General features: G+C 41.2%; 1 protein-coding gene across 9 annotated transcripts in view; it reads left to right on the top strand.

Moving 5' to 3' along the window:
* Positions 1-25,916, top strand: part of PCCA (propionyl-CoA carboxylase subunit alpha) — a 432,698-nt gene that overhangs the window by 225,531 nt on the left and 181,251 nt on the right. For all 9 annotated transcript variants that reach the window (XR_016212709.1, XR_016212708.1, XR_016212710.1 and 6 more), the window contains 2 exons: positions 4,659-4,769; positions 18,736-18,838. Coding sequence is in view for 6 of the 9 variants with exons in the window: in XM_070048637.2 (XP_069904738.1) it covers positions 4,659-4,769; positions 18,736-18,838 (214 nt within the window). In the remaining 3 variants the exon portion in view is untranslated. The remainder of the gene's footprint in view (positions 1-4,658; positions 4,770-18,735; positions 18,839-25,916) is intronic.

The raw sequence follows: 25,916 nt of genomic DNA, 5'->3' as shown, positions 1-25,916 counted from the left end.
AAAGTGGTAAAGTTAAACATGAAATATTAAGTATGTAAGTGTACAGTATTTTTTAACTGCAGAAGGAAAGGGCAAGAATCCTAAGAGACGACTGCCTTGCAAACCTATCTACCATTTTGCAAAAATGTTTTTAAGTTGAAACATTCTGAGTTGCTAATTTGTACATAAGAACAAATTCTTGGCCGGCGCCGTGGCTCAATAGGCTAATCCTCCACCTGCGGCGCCGGCACACCGGGTTCTAGTCCCAGTCAGGGCGCCGGATTCTGTCCCGGTTGCTCCTCTTCCAGTCTAGCTTTCTGCTGTGGCCCAGGAGTGCAGTGGAGGATGGCCCAAGCTTGGGCCCTGCACTGCATGGGAGACCAGGAGGAAGCACCTGGCTCCTGGCTTTGGATCAGCGCAGTGTGCCGGCTGCAGCGGCCATTGGAGGGTGAACCAAAGGAAAAAGGAAGACCTTTCTCTCTCTCTCACTGTCCACTCTGCCTATCCCCCACCCCCAAAAACAACAACAAATTCTTTGGCAATTAAATTGCTGCTACTCCTTGCTTTTCTTCTTTCCTTTCTAGTCCCTCACTTAGGATCTTATTTTTCCTAAAACTTGAGTTATTATAATATAGGAATCGTTAGCACGTTGCTGGTTTTGTCTTGCCTTTCTCTGTTTCTCATACTGTTTGGATGCTTCATGTGGATGTCTACCCCCATGATTAACAAATGCCTGTCTTCTGATGTATGCATTCTAATGATCCTGGTCATCTAAATTTTAATCATTCAGATATCATCAGTTGGTCATCTCAAAGATATCTCAGATGAATCACATTTTTGTAGTTGACCTGTTCCTTGTCCCCACGTGGTGGCAGAGCTTAAAATTTGACCATTAGGCTTAACTCCTATCTCTGCCCGTTCTTGACAGCAACACAATCACCAATTCCTGTCTTCCTTGGAACATCTTTCGAGGTCAGCTGCTCTTCTCTGTGTCTGCTCTCACCTGCCTCGCTTGGAGCATGCCTTGCCCATTTTCCAGGAAGTCTCTTTCCTGCAGTGTCAGCTCGGGGATTTTCCCATCTTCACTCCTACCTCTCTCCAGCCTTTGTCCATGTATCAGCTGGAATGATTCCTGGAATGCTTGACTCTCCTTAGCTCTGTGCTGCTGCCGCTGTGCTTACTCCCGAGGGAAAGCAGGGTCTTGGCATGGCCGGCAGACCCTGCGTGCCCCTGTTGGACGTTTCAGCTGCTTCTCACCCCGCTCTCTCCTTTACTCAAACTCTGCCTGGGTGTCCTCTTCACAGAAACACCTGCTGGGAACTATTTGCTTTTTACACTAGTGAGAATTCTTAAATACTCGAAGTTCCTCCCAGTATTATCTAAGCCTTAACTACCACCCATCTTTGGGTCTTTCTCTGTTCAGAAACATCTCTGTAGGTCACCATTGCTTCCCTCTTCCTGGAACACAATTGTCATTTCCTGTGCAGATGTACCCCTCTCACATACCAGATTCCTTTTCTTCAACAGTGTTTTAATTTGGTGTATTTACAAAACAGGATCAGGGGATTAATTCCCCCTTTACAGCCTGAGCTCACTTTGGGGAGTCTTTTAAGTTCATGCCTACCTGGTTTTTAGCCTGCTATCATATTGCCTTCCATTGCTCTTCATTTTCATCTATACAAGTACCACCTATAATATAGGTAAATGCCAGTTTCTTAACAATTCATTTTTTTCCTCATAAGCATACTGATGTGTGAAATCCCTTAGAAACATTAGTTTTGGATATGAGCTCAGCAATTGGATGTGTGTGTAGAGCAGGGTTGCAATAGCTGTGCCTTTTTTATGGATATGTGCTATAAAAGATATTTGTTAGGTCATGTAACTTTTTCCATGAAAAACTTGTGTAGCTAAGGGAATAGCATTAATATTTGAGTTTGGAAATTTTATCTGTTTGTTTAAAGGCAAAGAGACATAGATCTCCCATCTGCTGGTTCACTCCCCATAAGCTCGCAACATTGACATAGTTTGGATAGATTGAGAATAGACTTTTAAGCAGTTTAGACACATAGTATATTTGAATAATAAAGGTGATCAGAATTTTTCATGTGGTTGCTAATGTGATATAATTATAAAGAGATACATAGAAAAATGCCTGGAAGGATGTACTAAGCTGCTTATATATATATAAATATATATAAAATATATATATTATTTTAAAGGCAGAGTTAGAGACAGAGAGAGATCTTCCATCCACTGGTTCACTCCCCAAATGACTGCAATGGCTGGAGCTGGGCCGGGTGTGAGGAGCCAGGAGCATCTTCCAGATCTCTCATGTGGGTGCGAGGTCCCAAGCGCTTGGGGTATCCTCTCTACTTTCCCATTTGCATTAGCAGAGAGCTGGATTGGAAGTGGAGCAGCCAAGACTCAAACCGGCACCCATATGGGATGCTGGCTCTGCAGGTGGCAGCTAGACCTGCCAGCCCCCTAAGCTGTTAATATTGATTAGGCTAAAGATAGGAAGTTACATCAAAGCATTAAGCTCTTCTTTCCCATGTACAGACATTACAGTACAGGGTAACCTACTGTAACAAAGATTTCTAATACAGCATGAGTAAGGTTGAAATTTATTTAGCTCTAAATAAATTTGCTGGTCCATGCTGATGGTGTACCAACTAAACTTCTGAGATCAAAGATACACACACACACACACACACACACCCCACTTGTTGCTCCACTTAATTTGCATTGCCAATGATAGGATGTTCATGTAAGCAGTGTTTCATAAGTGAGGCAGCAGTTGAACACATCAGTTTAAGTTACCTTCTCTTGTCTAGGAATGAGTTTGCTGGGCCTAGCTGTAAGGCTAGATGAAAAAATCAGGTGTGTGTCTGAGTGGTCTTCGGCTCAAATAAAACTCTTACTGTGGAGCATGACGAAATGAAAAGCGTGTCTTGGGGAACCCAGCAGTCTGTCACAGTATAATTCTGTATTAAAGAATTTTTAGGTATGTTATTGTAATTTTTAAAAATTCAACAACTTGTTCTGAAGAGATAGTGCATTCATGATGGGAGTTTCAAAATGCATGAAGAATATGGCAGAAAGGAATTTTGTCTTATTCAATCTCTAAGCCATAGTTCCCTTTGGGGAAAACCACTGTTAGTATTTATTACTCTTATAATTTATAACTTAAAGTCTAGCTAAGTTGTTCATTCTTCCTGGACCATAAATCTCTTATTTTTAAGGTCCCTTTTTTTATTTGAAGTTTTCTTATTCTGTAACTGGCTACTGAAAGTTTCCCCAAGTCTGCTATTTTATTTTCTGTTCTCACTTTTCCTCCCCTTGCTATCTAATTACTGCAGAACAATAGGTATAGACTAAATGTGGGGAGATACAGATTAATTTGCTTAGAATATCATCCTGTTAAAACCTCAAAAGATGCTGGTAAACTTTTTTATGTCAAGAGTCCGTTAGATGTTTTAGATTTTGTGTACCAAGTGGTCTCTGTCACAACTGGTTGACTCTACTGTAATACCAGGAAAACAGCCGTATATGAGCAAATGATGAGGACTGTGTTCAAATAAAACTTTATTTACAAGAATAGATGGGCTGGATTTGGCCTGTGGGCCAAAGTTTGCCTTATAGGATAGAAACAACAGTCAGTGTAGATTTGTGGAGCTCCATCACACAGCATGGAACTGGGAGTTAGATACCTAGGACTTAGGATGTGGTATAATGCCTTTCTGATGTTTATTCAATTATATTTTGTCTTGTGCCCTATGTTCATTTCCATATAAGGCAAGGTCTGTTAAATCATTTGGTCTGGCCCTGCCACAGCAACTACAGGCAGCATTCGAAGTTCAATGAATTTAGAGCAAGCTGATTTTTAAGTTAATAATTTTTTAGAGATTTATTTATTTGTTTGAAAGGCAGAGTTACAGAAAGGCAGAAAGGGACAGAGAGAGAGAGGGGAAGAGAGAGAGAGAGAAAGAGAGACACTTCCATGCACTGGTTCACTCAGATGACCGTAATGGCCAGAGCTGTGCCAATCCGAATTCAGGAGCTAGGAGCTTCTTCTGGGTCTTCCCATGTGGGTGCAGGGGCCCAAGGACTTGGGCTATCTTCTACGGCTTTCCCAGGCCATAGCAGAGAGCTGGATTGGAAGTGCAGCAGCCAGAACTCGAATCAGCGCCCATATGGGATGCCAGCACTGCAGGCGGCAGCTTTACCTGCTGCACCACAGCGCCAGCCCCAAAGTTGATCATTTTGTTTGGCACATAAATGATGTTATAAATATCCAAATGACCTTTGGCAGAAAAAAGTTTCCCCTCTCCTTATATATAAAAGGATAATCATGGGCCTTTTGGGTTCCAGGCATTGCATTAAATATCCAATTTATACCTTATGACAGTTAGGCATAATAGGGTCTGTGATTGTTACCAGTTTCCAGATGAGGAGGGTAAACTTTTGGAATGGTAACTAGTTTACCCAAGGTAAGAGGTTGACCTCATGCTGGAAAGTGCTCTTTGCTTACTTGAAGTCAGGAAGGTAAGTGATGTTGAATGGTTTTCTTCTTAAGTTATAGCACTCACCGTATATAGCTATATTTCTCCCAGTTGTTAGAATTAAATTTTTAACTGATTCATTGCTGTCCAATTCAATTGATACCATTTTGTTCTTAGGTGTTGCACATAATATTGCCTTACTTCGAGAGGTGATTATCAATTCACGCTTTGTTAAAGGAGACATCAACACTAAGTTTCTCTCTGATGTGTACCCTGATGGCTTTAAAGGTTAGTATGCATTGAAATATTTTAGTATTTTAAGCTTGCTAATTTTATATTTTTGATAATGTATATGTTAAAGGGATTTGGCTCATATACTTGCTCTAATAACATATTTTGAGAATCCTAAATTATGGACATTTTTTATTTTATGTGTTTGTGAGTGACTCATGAATGTCATAATTTACGATTTTGTGTAGATTGCTCTGTGAGTCTAGTGTTTTGCAGTAAAACTTGCAGGCAGATTGTTAGCTTACATGACTAACTGATGTCTGAAAATCAAATCAGGTTTTTACTCCCTACTGTGGGAATATGTGGGAACTCAAGTGATACTCTGTGTGTGTGTGTGTGTGTGTGTATGTATGTGTCTGTGTGAATCTTTATGGCAAATGGCACTGAAAATTCAGAAAACCAGATGCTAGTCCTGTTACAAGAATGAAGATTCTCAAGATGATGGTTCTTACTCTGAAAAATGAAGTGTGGGATGTGAGGCTTAGCACTGAAGAGTTGTCAGTGTGTGCAGGAAGTAAGAACAGTCTCATCCAGTGAGACACAGGAAACCCTGCAGCAGGCGCTGGAAACGTGGTTAACATGTGATGGCAGCTGACAGGAATTTCCTGAAACTTACGGAATACAGTATTTACATCAAAGCCAGAAGCCTTGACATACATTTCCAATGAACTTAGGGATGTATGAAAGTTAGATTCTCTCTCATGAATTTTAAGTATCCTCTTTATCCCTTTATCGTGTTTTACTATGTAAACTGACTTGCATAGTCATGTAGGATCTCACTCTTTGTAGGTGTGGATCAGTTTCACATACTTGAGCTGTTGAGTGTTCTTATAAAGCAGTTTTTATTTTACAGTTTTAAGATTAATGAGAGATAATCAGTTTGGATGTTTGCTTTTTTTTTCTTTTGCTTTAAATATTTGTTTATTGATTTATATGAAAGGCAGAGTGAGCGAGAGACAGAGAGAGATCTTCCATCCACTGATTTACTCCCCAAATGGCTGCAATGGCCAGGACCGGACCATGCTGAAGTTAGGAGCCAGGAGATCCATCCAGGTTTTCCAGATAGGTGGCAATGACTGAAATAGTTGGGCTGTGTGGGCCGCCTTCTGCTGGCTTCCCTGGCACATTAGCAGGGGGCAGAATCAGAAGTGAAGCAGCTGGGGCTCAGACTGATGTTCAGATGGCATGCCAGCATCCCAAGCAGTAGCTTACCCCTCTGCACCACAATCCTGGCCCCATCAATGTTCTTTCAAAACTTAGTGTTATGGGGTTTTATCACTTGTGCCAAGGGATCTTGGAACAAACTGAAGATTTTCTTAAACTTTTAAATTTGAAAAAGTATAAAATAAAATAGGTCCTTAATATGATTGCCTTTTTATATTTTTCATTAATATCTCTCCAGAAACCATTGAGGTCATTGTTTTTGTTGTTGTTGTTGTATCTCTAGTAACAAAACATAATAAGCAGTAAGTAGATACTTTTAGAATTAATTAAAAGAATCTTATCATAGTATTTGTGAGAAAGGATTACTTTATACATGTTTGTAATTATCTGTAAATATTTCTAACATTTTTACTTCTTGTATTTCCAAAATTTAAATGAAAAGTTATAGCACATTGTGAAGTGGACTCTAGACTTCTGCATGATTTTGTTTGTGAGGGTGATGTGATAGGAAACAGTAGGCAGATAGAGAAATACCTCAAGGAACCATTTGAACAAATATATTTTTTGCATGTGTGGTATTTGTATACATGCCTTTGTAAGTGTCTGTGTATGTGTACATATGGTAAAATATCCCCTAGTGGAAGAAAACGGGGCACTTGACATTCCTGGTTCGGTTTAGTGACTGTACGCACAGCTAACAACAACAGAGAATGTTTTCAACATCTTTCGATAAGATGTTGAAACAAAATTGTACATTAAATCTATCTATTGCAAATTTTGTGATATATTAAACACGACATTTCTTTTTAATAAGCAGTTACCAGTACGGACACCATAATATTGTTTCTTATGTTTATACCAGATAAGAACATAATTTCTTTGTCATAAAGTCATAGGGCCTTTAGCAAAATATTAATTTCATCCTTCATTTTCCATGTGAGAAAACTAAAGCTCAGGAGATGGGTAAGGCTAAATGGCCAGTGAAGTAATAAAACTTGGAAAGCAGCCTAGAATTTTCAACTCCAGTTTGAGTTGTGCATCAGCCATAAAAATTTCAGTTGAGGTAGTATGTATGTTGTCGTATTGCCTGTAAGGATTTTCAAAGTACACACTTGTGTTTAATCTTAGTGTCAGCCTCTTACTTGATTCCGTCATCTTTGTTTTCCTGTTATTCTTCTCCGAATGGCTACTGTCTTCTGTTCTTCAGATGATTGTTCCTCCTCCCTCAGCTTTTGCCCAGAGCAAGTCTCAGATACATTAAACTATTGTCTTTGACTACTGGTATATGTGTCCAGAAGAGACAGCGTGAAGTGACAACTGAAGTTAATCCAGGATCTTCCCAGTATGTTTGAGGCCAGGTCATTTTGCCCCTCTGGGATTACCCATCTGCTTCCCATCTGTCCAGCTAGCCTGGGTATTCACAGGCAAGTGCCTGTTTTTATGACTGCTTTAAAATTTTGTGTTATAAATGTTTATGATACCAAATTTATTTGTAGGACAGTTTTACTAAAGATTTTTAGATGTGGACTTCACAATTATTGCGTCTAAAATATAAAAATAGAATACACAAGAAATTGATCTTTTTGTCACCTTTTTAGACTCCACTGTTGAAATGCTGTTTTGCTTTGATTTTGAAAAATAAATAGAAAATGAGCGAGAAGACATCTTGCTCCTGAAATAAACAGAAAATGAAGCAGATATTTTAAGAACCACCATTTCAGATGACTTGGAATGATCACTTTGGGCTTATTTCTCTCCTACCTTACCTCACTTCAATCTCAAGCTCCAACAAAAGAAATGACCAGAATTATCTTTTTCTTCTGAAGAGTTACATATTTTTAAGCCAATTGATTCAACACAGAAAGTATTCAATAATTCTTTTTACTTCAGAATTTAACAACTGTTTCTATACTTTAAAATGTGATACTGTTATATTAAGATTGAACTTAGTCATCAACTATTATTCAACAAATAATTTGGTAGGGGCTCTGGAAGGAAATCAAAGGTGGACTTTCCCTGTCATTAAAGAGCTAACATCGCCGGCACTGCGGCTCACTAGGCTAATCCTCCGCCTAGCGGCGCCGGCACACCGGGTTCTAGTCCCGGTTGGGGCGCCAGATTCTGTCCTGGTTGCCCCTTTTCCAGGCCAGCTCTCTGCTGTGGCCAGGGAGTGCAGTGGAGGATGGCCCAGGTGCTTGGGCCCTGCACCCCATGGGAGACCAGGAAAAGCACCTGGCTCCTGGCTCCTGCCATCGGATCTGGCGCGGTGCGCAGGCCGCAGCGCGCCGGCCGCGGTGGCCATTGGAGGATGAACCAACGGCAAAAGGAAGACCTTTCTCTCTGTCTCTCTCTCTCACTGTCCACTCTGCCTGTCAAAAAAAAAAAAAAAAAAAAAAAAGAGCTAACGTCATGAGAGAAATAGACATGTAAAGAACTAACTACATGGCAGAATAAAACAGGTGCTAAGTGAAGGTATAAGCATAGTGTCTTGAGAGCAGAAAAAAAAATTCTGATTTAGGAATTCAACACTGACTTCAAGGAGGGGTAGTGTTTTAGATTACTGAAATGCCTGTCCGGTAGTGTTGCAGCTACCATGCTAACTTGTGCGAACTCTGTGTCCATGTCTTCCTAAGCCTTCCTCTCTGATGTGTGTTGGCCATTTGAATTCAGCCACAAAGAAAGCACTCACTGCAGGGAGACTGGCAGATGCTACATACACTCGAGGACGTTTTTCTTGCTTCCATGCTCCCTTTGGTTCAACATTTCCCAGCTTTGACCTGAGTATTTCTTATTAAAGAAATATTTATTTATTTGAAAGACAGACTGACAGAAAGAGATCCCATCCACTGGTTTATTCCTCAAATGGCCATAATAGCTTGGGCTGGGCTAGGCTGAAGCCAGGTGCCTAGAACTCCCTCTAGGTCTCCTACCCACATGGAGGCAGGAACTCAGATATTTGAGCCATCTTCCACTGCTTTCCCAGGATACATTAGCAAGGAGCAAGATCAGAAAGAGAACAGCGGACACTGGAATCTGTGCTCCGATATGGGATGCTGGGGTAGCAAGTGCAGCTTAACCTGCTCTTCCACAACACCAGCCCTTGACTTGAGGATTGAGATCAAACAGAGCCCTTCATCGAAAAAGAAGTACTACTCGTAAAGGAAGACGGAAGATTCCTGACAAGTGAAGCTCAGGTTTGGAATTGTTGATGTGGGAGACAGATGATTATGCGTACTGAGAAATAGTAAGAACACTTATGGATATTAAGTTAGAGGACGAAGACTTAACTAAATCTGTGATTTTTTTTAAATAGTTTGAGTTGGATGTTTTTATGTCAATGCATTTTGGTTGTAGAATTTAGAGTTAAGTACATGTTAGTGTTGGAAAAACCCCATATATATCCCTTTTCTATATTTCAGAATAAGCATGCAGCAGTGTGTCATGTGCAGAAATATATGTTTAAATGTATTTTCTTGGACGGCACCGTGGCTCAATAGGCTAATCCTCCGCCTTGCAGCGCCGGCACACCGGGTTCTAGTCCCGGTCGGGGCACCAGATTCTGTCCTGGTTGCCCCTCTTCCGGTCCAGCTCTCTGTTGTGGCCCGGGAGTGTAGAGGAAGATGGCCCAAGTGCTTGGGCCTTGCACCCCATGGGAGACCAGGAGAAGCACCTGGCTCCTGGCTTTGGATCAGTGCAGCGCGCCAGCCGTGGTGGCCATTGGAGGGTGAACCAATGGCAAAAAGGAAGACCTTTCTGTCTCTCTCTCTCACTGTCCACTCTGCCTGTAAAAAAAAAAAAAAAAAAAAAAAAAAAAGTATTTTCTTTACATCAGAAATATAATACACTCCTGAATGATTAGTTCTTGACTTGATAATAGAAGACCTGAATTCAAATGCTTCTTTCTCTGCTTAATAACCATATGATGTTAAGCAAGTTGTTTAATTTTTCTGAGCTTTATGTCTTTTTTAAAATTTATTTGAATTATACAAGTTTCATATATTTCGTATATACAGATTTAGGAACATAGTGATACTTGCCACCATACCCTTCCTCCTGCCTACCTTCCTACCCTTCTTCCTCCTCTTTCTCCTATTCCCATTCTTAATTTTTACTAAGATCTATTTTCAGTTTACCTTATGTTCATAAGGTTAACCCATCATTATATAAAGAGTTCAACAGATAATATGAAGAAAAAAACATTGTTCCCCAACAGTTGAGACTAGGGCTATAAATGATCATCACATCTCAAAATGTCAATTACACTCCAATGCATCACATTTTAGGTACTCTTAATAGTTACCACAGATCAGGGAAAACTTATGGCATCTGTCTTTTTGGGCTGGCTTATTTCATTAAGTATAATGATTTCCAGTTGCAGCTATTTTATTGCCAAATATAAGATTTATTTTTTTCTTTTACCACTGAGTAGTATTCCATAGTGTATATAGACCATAATTTCTTTATTCATTCATTAGTTGATGGATATCTGGATTGAGTCCGTATCTTAGTTATTGTGAATTGAGCTGTAATGAACATGGGAGTACAGATAACTCTTTGATCTTTGATTTCATTTTGTTTGGGTAAATTCCCAGGAGTGGGATGGCTGAGTCGTATGGTGGATCTATTTTCAGATTTTTGAGGTATCTCCATACTGTCTTCCACAATGGCTGTACCAGTTTACATCCCCACCTGCAGTGGGTTAGGGTACCTTTTCCCCTACATCCTCACCAGCATTTATTGTTTGTTGATTTGTCTACGAGCCATTCTGACTGGGGTGAGGGGAAGCGTCTTTATGGTTTTGATTTGTATTTCCCTGATGGTTAGTGAGCCTGAGCATTTTTTTCATGTGTCTGTGGACCATTTGAATTTGCTCTTTTGAGAAATGCTTGTTCAAGTCCTTTGCCCATTTCTTAATTGGATTGTTTGTTTTGTTGTTGTTGAGTGGAATTAGTATAGAAAATTTCCCTAATTTGGAAAAAGAAAGGGACGTCCAAGTACATGAAACTATGATATTTTTAGAAACAGAACATTTGGGTGGTCAAAGTGTAAGACAGGATAGTCACTGCTAAGAATCAAATTTGGTTTGAAAGAAAGTGGAAGAAGTATTTCAAAATGCATAGCAAGAAGATAAAGAGAAAAATCAGGCGGGAAATGAGAGGAGATATGAAGCAAAGAGCCAATGAATAATGAGAGCGGCATGAAAAGAAAAATAAACAAATAAAGGAAAGATAAACAAAGAGAAAATAGGGGAATTTAATTTTTTCACTGTTCTGATGAAAGCTTTGAAGTATTATTGGAAAGAATCACTGAGTTTCAGCCAGTTTGTGAAAAGGAAACATAGATCCTAGACTTATTAAGGACAAAAACTTTGTAAAGTTTCTAGAAAGTGAGAAAGTCATATACAAGTAATACACAATGAGATCATCTTTAGACTCTATGAACTAGAATTTAGAAAACCTTACACTGGTATCTTTCATATATGGAAGAACTTGACTCAGAAGTGCTATACCTAATCCAGATATCCTTCATTTGTCAAATCAGGTTGAGTATCCCTTATTCAGGAAGTGTTTGAGATTTCAGGTTATTTCTGAATTTTTGAATATTTGCATATACATAAGAGAATATCTTAGAGGTGGGACCCAAGTCTAAACCCAAAATTAATTTCTTAAATAAAATTCTAGTTATTTAACTCATTATATGTTGTCAGTATTTAAGAAATATTGGTGAATGAGATTTTGACTCTTTTTATACTTAGTCTTTGAAATCCACCATGTATTTTATATTTATGGCACATCTCAGTTCAGACTGGCTGCATTTTTTTGTGTGATTTAAAATGCCAGTTTATTGTAGTTTTGAATAATAGCTACTTTTAAACAAAAAGCCTGGCTGCATTTTGAGAGTTGAGTAACCACATGTGGCTTGGTGGCCACCATATTGGATAGCACAGATCCAGATGTGTGGGTCTCAGTCTCATTGTATATTAAAATCACGTGGAGTACTTGTCCCAAGTACAGATGTCCAAATACCATTTGGAAATTGGATTTGTTATTGCTAGGAGAAGGCCTAGGAATCATATTTTATATATACCATTTACTCATAGCCTCAAGGTAATTAAAAAAATATTTATTTATTTGAAAGCCATAGTTAGAGATGGAGAGTCAGAGAGAAAGCACTCTTCCATCTGCTAGTTCACTCCCTAAATGGTCACAATGGCCTGGGCTCGGCCAGGCTGAAGCCAGGAGCTAAGAGCTCCCTCTGGATCTCCCCTATGTGTGGCAGGGACCAGACACTTGGGCCATCCTCTATTGTCTCTCCCAGGCCACCAGCAGGGAGCCACATGGGACAGCGGTGCCACAGGCAATGGCTTTACTCACTACATCACAACGCTGGCCCCTAAAGATCTTTTTTTTTTTTTTTTTTTTTTTTAAAGATTTATTTCATTTATTTGAAAGAGTCATAGAGGTAGAGCAGAGGGGGAGAGAGAGAGGTCTTCCATCCACTTGCTCACTCCCCAGATGACCACAATGCCCAGAGCTGCGCTGATCCGAAGCCAGAAGCCAGGAACTTCTTTCAGGTCTCCCATGTGGTGCAGGGGCCCAAGGACTTGGGCCATCTTTTACTGCTTTCCCAGGATTGGAAATGGAGTAGACAGGATTCGAACCGGTGCCCATATGGGATGCCTGCACTGCAGGGTAGGGCTTTAATCTGCCAGCTCCATTTTTTTTTTTTTTGAGGATTTATTTATTCATTTAAAAGGCTGAGAGAGAAACAGAGATCTTCCATTCACTGTTTCATTCCCTAAATGCCTGTGATAACTAAGGCTGAGCCAAGTGGAAGCCTGGAACCAATTACTCTACCCAGGTCTCCTCCATGGGTGCAGGAACCAAGTAGTTGTGCCATTATCTGCCACCTTCCCAGGTGCATTAGCAGGAGCTGGATTAGAAATGGAGGAGCTAGGATTTCAGTCAGGCCTCTGATGTGGATGCAGGTGTCACACAGTGCTTTCCTCCGATATGCCTCAGCACCCATTCCTTCAAGGTAATTTTAATGTGCCTATGTTTTGACAGCAGCTCCTCACAAGGTCAGTCGTGGCATTTTTAACTTGTAGAATATCATGTTGGTACTCCAAAAGGTTTGGATTTTGAGCGTTTCAGATTTTGGATTCTCAGCCTGTATTAAAAATACAGGTATTTCTTTCAAATAAATATTCAAAACATTTGATCATACCTACCATTTTGGTGGAAGCTGCTACAGAAAATGACTGATTTTGAGGTAAGGATGATAGATCAGACATACATATTATCTGTCCCATTAGTTTGAATTTTGTTAAAAACAGAAACCCACAAGGAAGAAGAAAGGAAGTAGCATTTTGGAAAATGAAAAGCTGAAAGGGAATTCTTAACTGACTTGACAGCCTGGGAAAGTTGAATCCTCAGCTGACAATGGGGAAAACTTAGAAGTGGCTCATGAAATTTGCAGAACCCTTCAGAAGTCTTAATTATTCTTAGCTCTGAGTATCCTGGGGAGTTCCTAAATGTCAGACTGTTGGCCTAAATTCTGTGTAACCCTCTCCTTCAGTCTTCAGAGCAGGGTGTTTCTCTCGCCGTCTTGGTGGAAACATGAAGTTCTTCTCTAGAGAGTGAAGCAGTCTGTGTGCAAGTTAACGCCTGCACAGTTGGGCAGAAGACTGAGGGGACATGGGAATACTGAATTTGCTGACACTCCCTTCTTCCTGATACCCTGTTCCTCACTTGTTTCTCAGAATGCTGGCAGGCACACAGGTAGTCTTGGCATAGTTTCCTTCTCTGAGAAATCTAACAACCCAGCAAAAATGGTCCAACTGTATTGCCCTGCCCTGACGGCCAAGGCCCGTAAAACCACAGCTCAGCGTTGGGACATGCATTCCACTGCTTACTGTGGTCCTACCTTTAAAGGGAGCCACATATGACTGTTAAAAATAGACAGTCTAACCAAAGCCACTTAGGGAGAACACAAATAAGGGTGGCTGATGCTGTGAGGTGTGAGTGACTCCTCGCAGAGCTGGTGGGTGCCACTACGTGGTCTTGGCCTACAGCGACTGCTGGCTTGATGAGCTAAGAGCAGACATCATAAATATTGTTGAGGACTAGAGACCTGTGTTTGAAATTGGACCCCTTATGAAGGTTAAGGTAAGGATTACATGGGAGGAAGGTTTTCTGTTTTTGTTTTCACAAATACTTACTGAGCCTGTTGGGTAAAAAGCTGTGGTCTGGGCCAGCATTGTGGCTTAGAAATTTAACCCTCCTTGTGAGATGCCAGCATCTCATATTGGCACTGATTTGAGTCTGGCTGCTCCACTTCCGATACAGTTCCTGGCTAATGTGCTTGGGAAAGCCGTGGAAGATGGTCCGCGTGCTTGGAGCCCTGCACCCATGTGTGAGACCCGGAAGAAGCTTCAAGTGCCTGGCTTTGCCCTGGACCAGCCCTGGTTGTTGCAGCTGTTTGGGGAGTAAACCAGCAGATGGAAGATTCTCTCTGTCCCTCTCTGTCTCTCTGTTTCTTTCTCTCTCTCTCTCGTCTCCTCTCTCTCTCTCTAACTCAAATAAATAAAAAACAAGTCTTAAAAAAAAGCAAAGTTGTGGTCTGGACTTGAGGGTTACAGAAGTTAAACTAAAGCCTCAGACTTAAGGCTTTTTAAATTTTTAATTTATTGAGAAGTAGGTTCAGAGAGAGAGAGAGAGAGAGTGAGCGAGCGCACATGCCTGGTGGGAGCCAGGAATTCAATCTACATCTCTCATGTGGGTAGCTGGAACCCAGTGATGTGTGCCTCCCAGGATCTGCTTTAGCTTACTGGAGTCAGCAGCTGAATATCAAACCCAGATACTATGATGTGGGATCTGGGATTTACCTGCTAAATGTGGGCCCCAGCTTGAACTTTTTTTTTTTTTTTTTTTTTTTTTTTTTTTTTTTGACTGGCAGAGTTAGACAGAGAGTGACAGAGAGAGTATAGACAGTGAGAGAGAGACAGAGAGAAAGGTCTTCCTTCCGTTGGCTCACTCCCCTAGTGGATGTTACGGCTGGTGGAAGCCGGGAGCAAGGTGCTTCCTCCTGGTCTTCCATGTGGGTGCAGGGCCCAAGCACTTGGGCCATCCTCCACTGCACTCCCGGGCCACAGCAGAGAGCTGGACTGGAAGAGGAGCAACCGAGACTATACCTGGTGCCCCAACTGGGACTAGAACCCGGGGTGCCGGCCCCACAGGTGGAGGATTAGCCAAATGAGCCACCGTGCCAGCCTAAACTTTAAACCAAGAGCTATACCTTTTTGCCACCAAGTCTTCACCAAAGAACAGGTTGCTCACTGATTCACCCTTACTCATTGACATTAGGGTAGAGATTTTAAGCTTTTATGTCATGAGAGTTCGAGAGCCTGGTTTGAGAATGCCTAAGAACTCCACCTGGGCTAAGGTGGTTCTGCTATTAAGCAGAAGCCATTTGGACCTAGTGCTGACTTATGGCTGCTGGAGGCTTGAGGCTGCCCTTGTTCTGTGTGCCAGGCTGGAGGCTCTCTGTGTCTCGGCCTCCACTCTGTTTTCTCCGCACACCCGGAATCACGCTTACCGGCCTTCTCATTCAGGCTTGGGGGAGAGTTGAAAACAAGCGTCAAATTGCACCCTTGCAAAAGGGGAATAGGAAGAATTGAGAAGCATTTATTACTGTGTCCCAGACACAGTCTAGGTGGCTTAGGGTTTATCAATAAGCAGAAGAATTTACTGTCCTGCCGTAATTTCAGTGGGTTAGCAGCCGCCATGCATTCTCACTCCCCTCCTGGCAGCCATGCACGTGAGTGAGAACCTGCTCTGAAATGTGAAAGAAGTACATCTGTCTCAGCGTTTTAGCCTAGAATGGAGACATGTCTAGTTGTGACCCCAAAGAGCACTCTACCACCAGGGACAAACCGTGGAGAACATTCCAGGGGAGTCCTATGGCACCAGCACCCCAGATGCGTGCCAGTTTGAGTACTGGCTGCTCCACATCCAATCCAGCTCCATGGTGATGGCCTGGGAAAGCAGTGGAGGATGGCTGAAGTCCTTGGGCCCCTACACCCATGTGGGAGAACCAGAGGAAGTTTCCGGCTTCAGATTTGCTCAGCTCCAGCCATTGAGACCATTTGGGGAGTGAACCAGTGGATGGAGAACCTCTCTTTCTCTCCCTCTTTCTGTAACTCTGCCTCTCAAATAAATAAATAAAAAAAAAATAGGTCAGTTATATTCAGATTTCTTACAGGGGAACTGTTTGGACCTGAATACTCACTGTTGAAAAGAGATATCAACAAAGGGGATTTGACATGCCTGTCATATCAGTTTCCTGTGAGTTGTGTGGAGTGGTGATCCATTTTATTGGGGAACATCCTTTCCCAATATTGCCTGAGTCAGTGAGCTAACCATTGATGAGACCAAATGAAGTCCTGGGTGAGCATCTTGCAGTGCAGGCTTCCCTCAGTGTCTTGCCTTTTCCCCTGCTGATGTAGATCCTGCCTCTGTGTCTGAAGAAGTGACTTAGGGAATGTTTTGACTGTGGACCTCCCTGAGAAACACATTTAACCTCTTGACTGAGGGTGTACACGCTCACGCAGGAAATGGTTATGAAAAATGCTCTGTTCAGAATGCTCTGAACATTCGTCTTGCTGGGCATGACCCACTTGCTGAATAGTTTCAAGAGCTCCTCAGTGGTTTCTTTACACGGTTTGATAAACATGAATCTGAAGTATTTGTATTCAAAATGAGATTTGATGACTTGCATCAGCTTGGTAGAAGTGCAAGTTACGGCCCCTCCCCCAACTTCTGCCAGCCAGGCTGCAGGTGGAATGTAGGAATTGGGTTTAGTCCACATACTTCTGATGTCTTGGGAAGTTTGAGAAGCACAGTCCTCCTTTTCTTTTATACAGCCTTTGTGATTCCCTCTATTGATTTGCACGAGAAACTTTATTGTGAATTTATTTTAAAAATAGTGAAAATAAATCTATTATGTTGTTGACATAAGAGCAATGATGTTGTCACATACCATGTGTCTTTTGGGTCTGCAGTACACTCCTGAGAAAGAGTTTAAAAAGCGAGTAAGTCTTAGTATTGTTGTGAAAATCATTTTGACTTTGGAGACCCCTTAGAGGGCTCCTGGGGACTCCTGGTTGTCTGTGGACCCCACTTTGATAACTTCTTCCAGCCTGTGTCTTTTAAGGACACCAAATTTCTGTAGTACTTCTTGTGTAGAGTAATTAATTATGGAATCATACACAGGTTTTTACCACTGCTTGAGTGCCAGGGGAGAATCAGGAACTGTCACTGAATTCCCAGAGCCGTTTGCCAGACCCTGCGTTTATATTTTTGTTTTATAGCTCCTCAGCTTGTCTGCAACAAAGATGGATTAGTTGGGCTTTCCCTACCCTTTGGTTTCATCAAGAACCTCCCAATAGGAAGGCACGTTGCTAATCTTGGAAGTGTTTATATTTTCATTTTGGATATTTTACTGTAATTTCTTTTTTGAGTAAAAAGGGGTGTTCAAGGGGCCAGTGTAGCGGTTGTAGCTGGTAAAGCTACTGCCTGCAACACTAGCATCCCATATGGGCACTGGTTCAAGTCCCGGTTGCTCCAATTCTGATACAACTCACTGCTCATGTGCCTGGGAAACCAGTGGAATATGGCCCAAGTGCTTGGACCCCTACATCCATGTGGGAGACCTGACAGAAGCTCCTGGCTGCTAGCTGTGATCTGGCTGAGCCCTGGTCATTGCAGCTGTTTGGGGAGTGAACCAGCAGATAGAAGATCTGTCTCTCCCTCTCCCTCTACTGTAAATAGATAAGTAATTCTCTTTAAAAAAAAAAAATGAGAGTGTTCAACTTCATTTCTTTCTGGTATTTTTAGGTAACTACATGACTTTTTCTGTTTTGAATTTTAGAAGGAGTATTTTCATACTAATGATCCAATACTCAGATTTGTCATACTGTACCATTTAGTACTATATACTGTGGGTATGTTACTGTTATGTTAGAAATGTTAGAAATTGCACCAAGATGCCAGCCTCGTGGCACAGCAGGTTAAGCTGCTGCTTCTGGCACCATTGTCCAATGTTGGATTGCCTGTGTGAGTCATGACTTCTCTGCTTCCAGTCCAGCTCCCTACTAATTCACCCAGGAAGGCAGCAGATAATAGCCCAAATACTTGGCTCCCTGCCACCCACGTGGGAGACATGGATGGAGCTCTGGGCTCCGGGCTTCAGCCTGGCCCGCCCTTGGCTGTTGCGAAATGAACCACCTGATGAAGATTTCTCTGTCTCTCCCTTCTATGCCACTCTGCTAGACAGATAGATAGATAGATCTATGCCACTCTGCTAGATAGATAGATAGATAGATCGATCGATCGATCCAAAAAAAAAAGAAATCGTAGTGGGATTACAGAATTCTCAGGATGTGTTTACTCCTGACTTCACAAAGCTCTTGATGAGGAATTCTGAACATGGAGCAGGCTTCCCGGTGTTAAATCACACCAGATGGTTGTCCCCAAGCCTTTTCAGGTTAGATCACTGTGCCCAGGACCTTTAATATCTCCTTTGTCAAATTAGACTACAAACTTCCAATGAATAGGGTTTTTTATGTTATTGAAATAGTTTTGCTCCTCTGACCCCCTCATACCCAAGAACCTACCATGATACTAATTTGATAACAGATGCCTGACAAAGTACTTGTTTGAATGACTAGTAAGTCTGTAAGATAAACACACCTGTTGCCATTATATGAATGACTGATTGATTGATTGATTTCTCTCAGGGCACACGTTGACAGAGAATGAGAGAAAACAGTTATTGGCAATAGCGTCATCATTGTTTGTGGCATCCCAATTACGAGCACAACGTTTTCAAGAACATTCAAGGTATGGTAGATCTTTTAAAACAGAATATAAGTAAATGAGCAGAAAAATAATGAAAATGTAATCTATGTAGGAAATAGCTAATAAAAGATGTGATCGGTATCAGTTATAGATCTTTTCATAGACCTTTGGAGAAATACAGTAAAGTCACAGTTTAAATCTGGTATTGTGTATGTTTTGTTTAAGTTTTTAAAATTCATGAGGAATAAAGAGATCTTGTTGGACCCTTTAATTTGACCATTATTAGAGGTAAGAGGATATTCTGAAGTCTGATGGAAAATCTGTTCAGATAGGTTATATTATTTCTGTTTTATTTGAAAAATGTTTTGAGAAGTGTTGCAGTATTAAAATTTAGGAATGAATTATCAGAAGCTAGTTTATAAGGTACAAGAAGTAATGAACACCAGGTTGGCTTAGTTATTTGTGAACCCTCAGTATACCTTCTACCTCCCGGTGACCCAGGTGGAAGGGGAAACAATCCAGAACAAGGAAAAAACAAACCTCATGAGAGACAGTGTTTGTTTATTAGGAAAGTGCATGCACTTGCTAGAGTAATCTTTATAAGGGAGTCATGCTGTTGATAAAATTACATCACTTCAATTTCTTCTCCTTTCTCTTTGCTTTCCACAAGATGAAGAACAAAGATAAGAAAGAAAAAAGGTGGAGGGTGATCAAGCAGCTGTGGAAAGCACAAATCAGAAACTCACATTATCGCTAAAGAATTACATAGAAGAGAAACAAAATTGATGTTCCTCAGTACCTTAATGGCTACTGTGATTTCACTGAGGAAATCTCACAGTAGCTGGGACCCTTCATTTGTTTGTTTTCTCAAGAAAAAACCAGCAGATTACTGTATGATCATTTTCCAGTTGTTTTTTGGTAGACACCCAGGGAGAGCTGGAGGGTACAGAAGATCAGTTGATGACTGCAAGGAGGCGGAAATGTTGGCAGATCCTGCATCTGCTCTTCGCTTCCTCTTGCACTGTGTTAGCCACAGGCCGCAAGTAATTACTAAAGTTAAGCTTAAAAGCCAGTTTGCGAGCATTGCCAGCCACACTGCTAGTGCTCAGGAACCGCGTGTGGTTGGTGGCCTGTGTCGTGGGCATCATGAAGTCTGGTTCCCATCATGGCAGTTCCATTCCACGGGACAGTGCTGGGCTAGAAGAGTGTAGAGGAAATCAAGCGTTGGTTTTAGAAACCTCAAGTTCATACCTTGTATTTTTTTGTTGTTCTTTTGACAAACTCAGCATTTATATCTTGATTCCTTTACTATCAGGTATTATTTGCACCTTTGCTTTTTCAGAAGTCCTGAGTTTACCTAAAAAATATACAAGTTATTTTCAGAGATTTATGACTTACTGTGAGTGAGAACCTGAAAGGTACAGAGTAGAATATATACTTTTCATTGTTGATGTGGACTAAGATTTCCTTATGGACCATAAAACAAGTCACATTGCATTTAAAAGAGTTGATGTCATACAAGTATTTTTTCTAGCCACGATAGAATTAAGTTAAAGATCAGTAACAGAAAGAAATCTAAGAAGTCCTAACATGTTTGAAAATGAACGCTTTAAAAGTCTTCCATGACTTGGACAAGAAATCACGTGAAAAATTTAAAACTATCTCTAGATACATGAAAATGAAAACACAGCATGTTAAAATCTGTGATGCAGTTAAAACTGTGTTATAGGAAAACATAATTGTTTATATTAAAATGATATTTCTAAAAGCCATAATTTAAGCTTTTGCTTAAAGCTTAATTGCTTAAAAAGATAAAAAAAGAAGAGCAAATTAAATATCAAATAGGTGAAAAGAAAGTAATAGTAAAGATATGAGCAGAAATAAAGAAAATATATAATTTATATATACACATATATAATCATTTTAAATAGGGAGAAGAAAAAAATTAGTAAAATAAAGACCAGAACACTGGTTACCTACAAAATTTGGCAGATTGTAAAAGAATATTGTGAATCAGTTTATGTCAATAAAATTGACAAATCAGATGAACTGGAAGAATTCCTGAATAAAGGCAAATTATTAAACTGACTCAAAGTCTTTCAAAGTACAGGTGATAGAATACTTTCCAAGTCATTGTATGAGACCAGTGTTATCCTAACACCAGTGTTGGTCTGAAACATCACACTGGAAGAACACCACAGACTGGAATCCTTCATGAAATCATGAAAATCCTTAACAAGATATTAACAAATTAGTATTTAACAGCACACATAAAGTATTATATATTATGAGTAAGTAGGGTGGTTTATCCAAGTAAAGTAACATGAAAAGTAACTTAATATACCATATTAATAAAAAATAAAGACCACTTGACAATACATATACTTGAAAATGCAGGAAAAACATTTGATAAAATTCCAACACCAATATATTTTTTAGGAAAAAGGAAAACTTTTAAAAAATGATACTTTGTCACTCTGGTAAGGAATAGCTATGAAAATATACAGCTAACATCATACTTAGGTGATACTATTTTTATTTTTATTATATTTAGGAAACTTGAAAAGTCACATAGAAAGCTACTATAATTAATTAGCAGACCCAGCAAGGTTACAAGACTCAACACGGTGCACAGAGATCCGTTGAATGTCTGCATACTAGCACCAATCTGAAAAATAAACTGAAAAAGTTATCAAAATAAATCAGATTAGGAATATAATTAATGGAAGAAGTATAAGACTTATATACCTTGAGAAGGGCAAAACATTACTGAGACAAATAGAAGAAGATTAAATAAATCACAATATAGTCTTTCTTGACTGGTAGAGTCAATATAGTTAAAATGACAATTCTCCCCGGATGAATCTATATATTAATACAGTTTCCATGAAAATCTCCTTAAGCATCTTTGTTGAGCCAGGTAAGCCAGTGTTAGATCTGGCAATACATTTAACTGAGAATAGCAAAGACTGTTTTGGAAATGAGGGATTTATACGCCGCTTTCCAAGTTTTACCCCACAAAGGTTCATGTGTTGGAAGCTTGGTCCTCAGGGTGGGGATGCTGAGAGGTGTGGGACCTTGATGACATGGGGCCTGGTGGGAGACTGTTACTGGCCCCTTCCCGCTCTCCGACTTCTTCACTCGTACTGTGATTGCCCCTTTTCACACCTACTCCCACCCTTGTGATGCTGTCAGCCATGAACAACATTTGTTCATTTTTTGTGAGTTTATTTTCTATTGAACTTAATGATTTAGTAAGCCTGTTTCTTATAAAAGTGGTACCATTCATAGCAGAGCTCTATAATATCTGCCAAAATAAGTTGGTCTTTTTGACAAAGCATATTCTTGCTTAGCCGAAGTTGAATCAGAGTTATGTTTCTTGTGTGCTGAAGCGGTCCCTGACACCTACACCATCAGAGTTGATGTAGCGTGTTTGTATCTTCACAGTTTGGCTTCAGGGTCATGTTTTCATGACTGGCTTGGGAGTGGAGGCTGAGAGTCACCCCAGGCTTGGCTCTGTGTCCCTGTGTCATGGGTGTGTTCATGTAATGTTTTTGCTTCCAAACCAGTAGCCCACAGCCCTTCCTTTGTGGTGCTTTTGTTGGCAGCCAATTTTATTTTCCCAATTTCTCCATGGGTTTTACTCTTTCATCATTTATGACTTGGAAAAAGACATTAATAATATGTGCCCATAGTATTTGGGTAGTAAAATGATAGTGGTGCATTTAGGAAAATAAGTAATATAAAAGACAATAGCAGTTTTTTTTTAAGGATGGCTATAAAACAGATTTGACAAACAAGATTTTACATAAATAAATGCTGACTTGCCGTGGAGTTATTTTTCTAAATTCTTTTCCTAAATAGGTTTATTGGCTGAAATAAATCATTAAAGTCGTATTTTGTTGGTGTTGTGGATTAGTATAATTGTTTCTCTTAATGATGATTAAAGAAAAAAAGTAAAGGTAACACTTTAATCCCAGTAAGTAATGGTCAACTAATTTTTACTTGGAATGCCTGTCTTCCTGTGATCCAGATGTTCACGGGTCAGGATGCACCTGAGAGTTAGGGTAGCTTATCTTACCTTGATTCGAGGTCCTCTTTGTTGTCCCAGTTTCTCAGACACTGATGAGGATGCTATTCTGCTCTCACTAAACTTCTTTACTTCTCCCTTTCCCCTTTGTGAAATAAATTTTCGCTTGTTTTCTTCAGGGAGCAATTGTATAACCTGCTGAATCACTTTGGAAACTTTGGGGTATGAGTAACAGAAATTCTTACTCAAACTGATCCAATTACCCTGTTACATTGTCCAGCAGGTTCAGAGGGGAGGATGGAGGTGGTTCAGCTAGAGAGGGCTTCAAACACTTTATGGAAAATGCAGATGATGAAAAGCACTATGCATAATTTCAGGTCTTTTTTTTTGCACCAAAATAAATTTACTATCTAATTCAGTTTTTGCACAAACTTTTTGACGTGCCTGTATAGTCTGCTCATGCCACTTGTCTGTGGTTCTCTTAGCTTTGCTTTCTTCTGGGTGAGTGCAGCATTGTAAGGCTGATAGCAAGGCTCAGTGGATTGTGTTTTTGTCTGAGAAGGGAGGAGAGTTTTCCAGAAGTCACCGAGTGTTGCTCCCCGTTTTCGTGGAGGAGCGACACTGAACCCTGCGCTGTTCTTTCGTCTGCTCGGCCCTCCCCGGGTTTGCTGCTGGTTCTTCCCGGGTTGGCTACTGTCCCTTCCACCTCCGTGGAAGGGCGGTTCCCCCTGCCACATTCCCCACTTCCGCAGGGGAGCGGCACACCGCCGGCCGGCTCTCTCGGGGGCTGCACAGGTGTTCCCCTTAGATGTTCCTGGTGCATGCCGTCTCTCTCCTCCTTTATAGTCCTCCTCCACCAATCCCAACTCGGCTGCCCACACACCGAGTACGCTGCTCTCCAATCAGGAGCAGGTCCTACAGTTTATTGGCTGAACTGGAGGCAGCTGTGTAGAAGCTGTTTTCTTCTCTCCCAGTGCCATATTGTGGGAGAGCAGATGCATAGAATAAGTCTTAATTCCAGTAACCCAGTCTAGTCCGGGTTGCTCCCCACAACCGAGCACCTGCTTCTCAGTTCTCATTGACAGGAAGTAAGTCACCTACCTGTTCCTAAATCTACCACCATTAGGCAGTTGGAGGATTGTGATTGTCTTGGAATAGTTTTTTGGCATGAAGTAAGTGTTGAATAATCCACTAAACTACTGTGTCTTTTATTTATGATAACATCAGAAGTGTCTTCCTTTTCGTGAGTTCTGACATTGATTTTTCTTGTGCCGTTCCATTGGCTCGATCTTCCAGTATAGCTTCATGGTTAAGAGCACAGGTGTTTGTACGAGACTTGTGTTTTCTTCTTGCACTGCCAATGCATAGTTATCATCTTAGAATAAAATATTTAATCCCTCTTGGTGTCAATTTCATCATCCATAACGTACAGGTAATCGTCTTTCCTTTGGTTTCTTAAGATTTATTTGCTTACTTATTTGAAAATCAGAGTGACACACAGAGAGAGGGAGAGATTGCCCATCTGCCGGTTTGCTCCTCGAATGGCTGCAACAGTTGGATCTGGAGCAGGCTAAAGCCAGCATCCTGGAACTCCATGTGAGCCTCCCATCTTCTCTTGCCTTCCCAGGCCCATTAGCAGGAGCTGGATTAGAAGGGGAATAGCTGAGACCGTAATTAGCACTTTTATGGGAGGCTGGCATGGCAGGCAGCAGCTTAACTTGCTGTACCACATGACACTCACCTTCTTGGTAGTTCTTAAAGAGTTTTGTCAGTGTTGAATGAGATGTAAGATACCGAATGCTGTGCCTTTAAATTTTAGGTGCCCCTCATCAACTGTTTTGTTTGTTTGTTTGTTTGTTTCCAATGACAGAGATTGTATTTCAAGGGTGGTGGCAATGATACATACTCACATTATTCCTCACCGCTATGCCTTTAACATTTCAAGGTCAATAGGCATGCTGTTAGTTTGAAATACTACTTATATTGGGGTCAGCACTGTGGCTCACTTGGTTAATCCTCTGCTGTGGCACTGGCATCCCATATGGGTGCCGGGTTCTAGTCCCGGTTGCTCCTCTTCCAGGCCAGCTCTCTGCTGTGGCCTGGGAGGGCAGTGGAGGACGGCCCAAGTGCTTGGGCCCTGCACCCACGTGGAAGACCAGGAGGAGGCACCTGGCTCCTGGCTTCGGATTGGCGCAGCACCAGCCATTGCAGCCATTTGGGGAATGAACCAATGGAAGGAAGGCCTCTCTCTCTCTCTTTCTCTCTTTCTCTCTTTCTCTCTGTCTATAACTCTGTCAAATAAATTAAAAAAAAAAAAAAAAACTCAACTTTAGTCGTGCCTTAAAAAAAATACTACTTGTATTAAGGATGTGCTTTTCAATCCCTTATTAAACAAGAGAATGAGATACAGATATTAAATACAATCATATCTTTTAAAAGTATCTACTGAGGGGCTGGCACTGTGGCATAGCAGGTAAAGCCACCGCCAGCAGTGCCAGCATCCCATATGGGCGCCAGTTTGAGTCTCGGCTACTCCACTTCCGATCCAGCTCTCTGCTATGACCAGGGAAAGCAGTAGAAGATGGCCCAAGTCCTTGGTCCCCTGCACTCGTATGGGAGATCTGGAAGAAGCTCCAGGCTCTTGGCTTCAGATCGGCCCAGCTCTGGCCACTGTGGCCATTTGAGGAGTGAACCAGTGAATGGAAGAACTTTCTCTCTCCCTCTGCCTTTGCCTCTCTGTAACTCTGCCTTTCAAATAAATAAATCTTTCTTTATTAAAGATTATTTATTTATTTATTTGAAAGCAGAGTTACAGACAGTGAGACAGACAGAGAGAAAGGCCTTCCCTCCGTTGGTTCACTCCCAAATGGCCGCAACAGCTGGAGCTATGGCGATCTGAAGCCAGGAGCCAGGTGCCTCTTCCTGGTCTCCCATGCAGGTGCAGGGGCCCAAGCACTTTGGCCATCCTCGACTGCTCTCCCAGGCCATAGCAGAGAGCTGGATTGGAAGAGGGGCAGCCAGGACCAGAACCCGGAGCCCATATGGGATGCCAGCGCCACAGGTGGAGGATTAACCTAGTGCACCATGGCA

The sequence above is a fragment of the Oryctolagus cuniculus genome, chromosome 9, assembly GCF_051225735.1.
Source record: "Oryctolagus cuniculus isolate XC-2025 breed Fujian yellow rabbit chromosome 9, ASM5122573v1, whole genome shotgun sequence".
In the NCBI taxonomy this organism is placed as follows: domain Eukaryota; kingdom Metazoa; phylum Chordata; class Mammalia; order Lagomorpha; family Leporidae; genus Oryctolagus; species Oryctolagus cuniculus.
The sequence above is the reverse complement of the archived record's forward strand: the minus strand, read 5'-3'. Positions and strand labels throughout refer to the sequence as shown.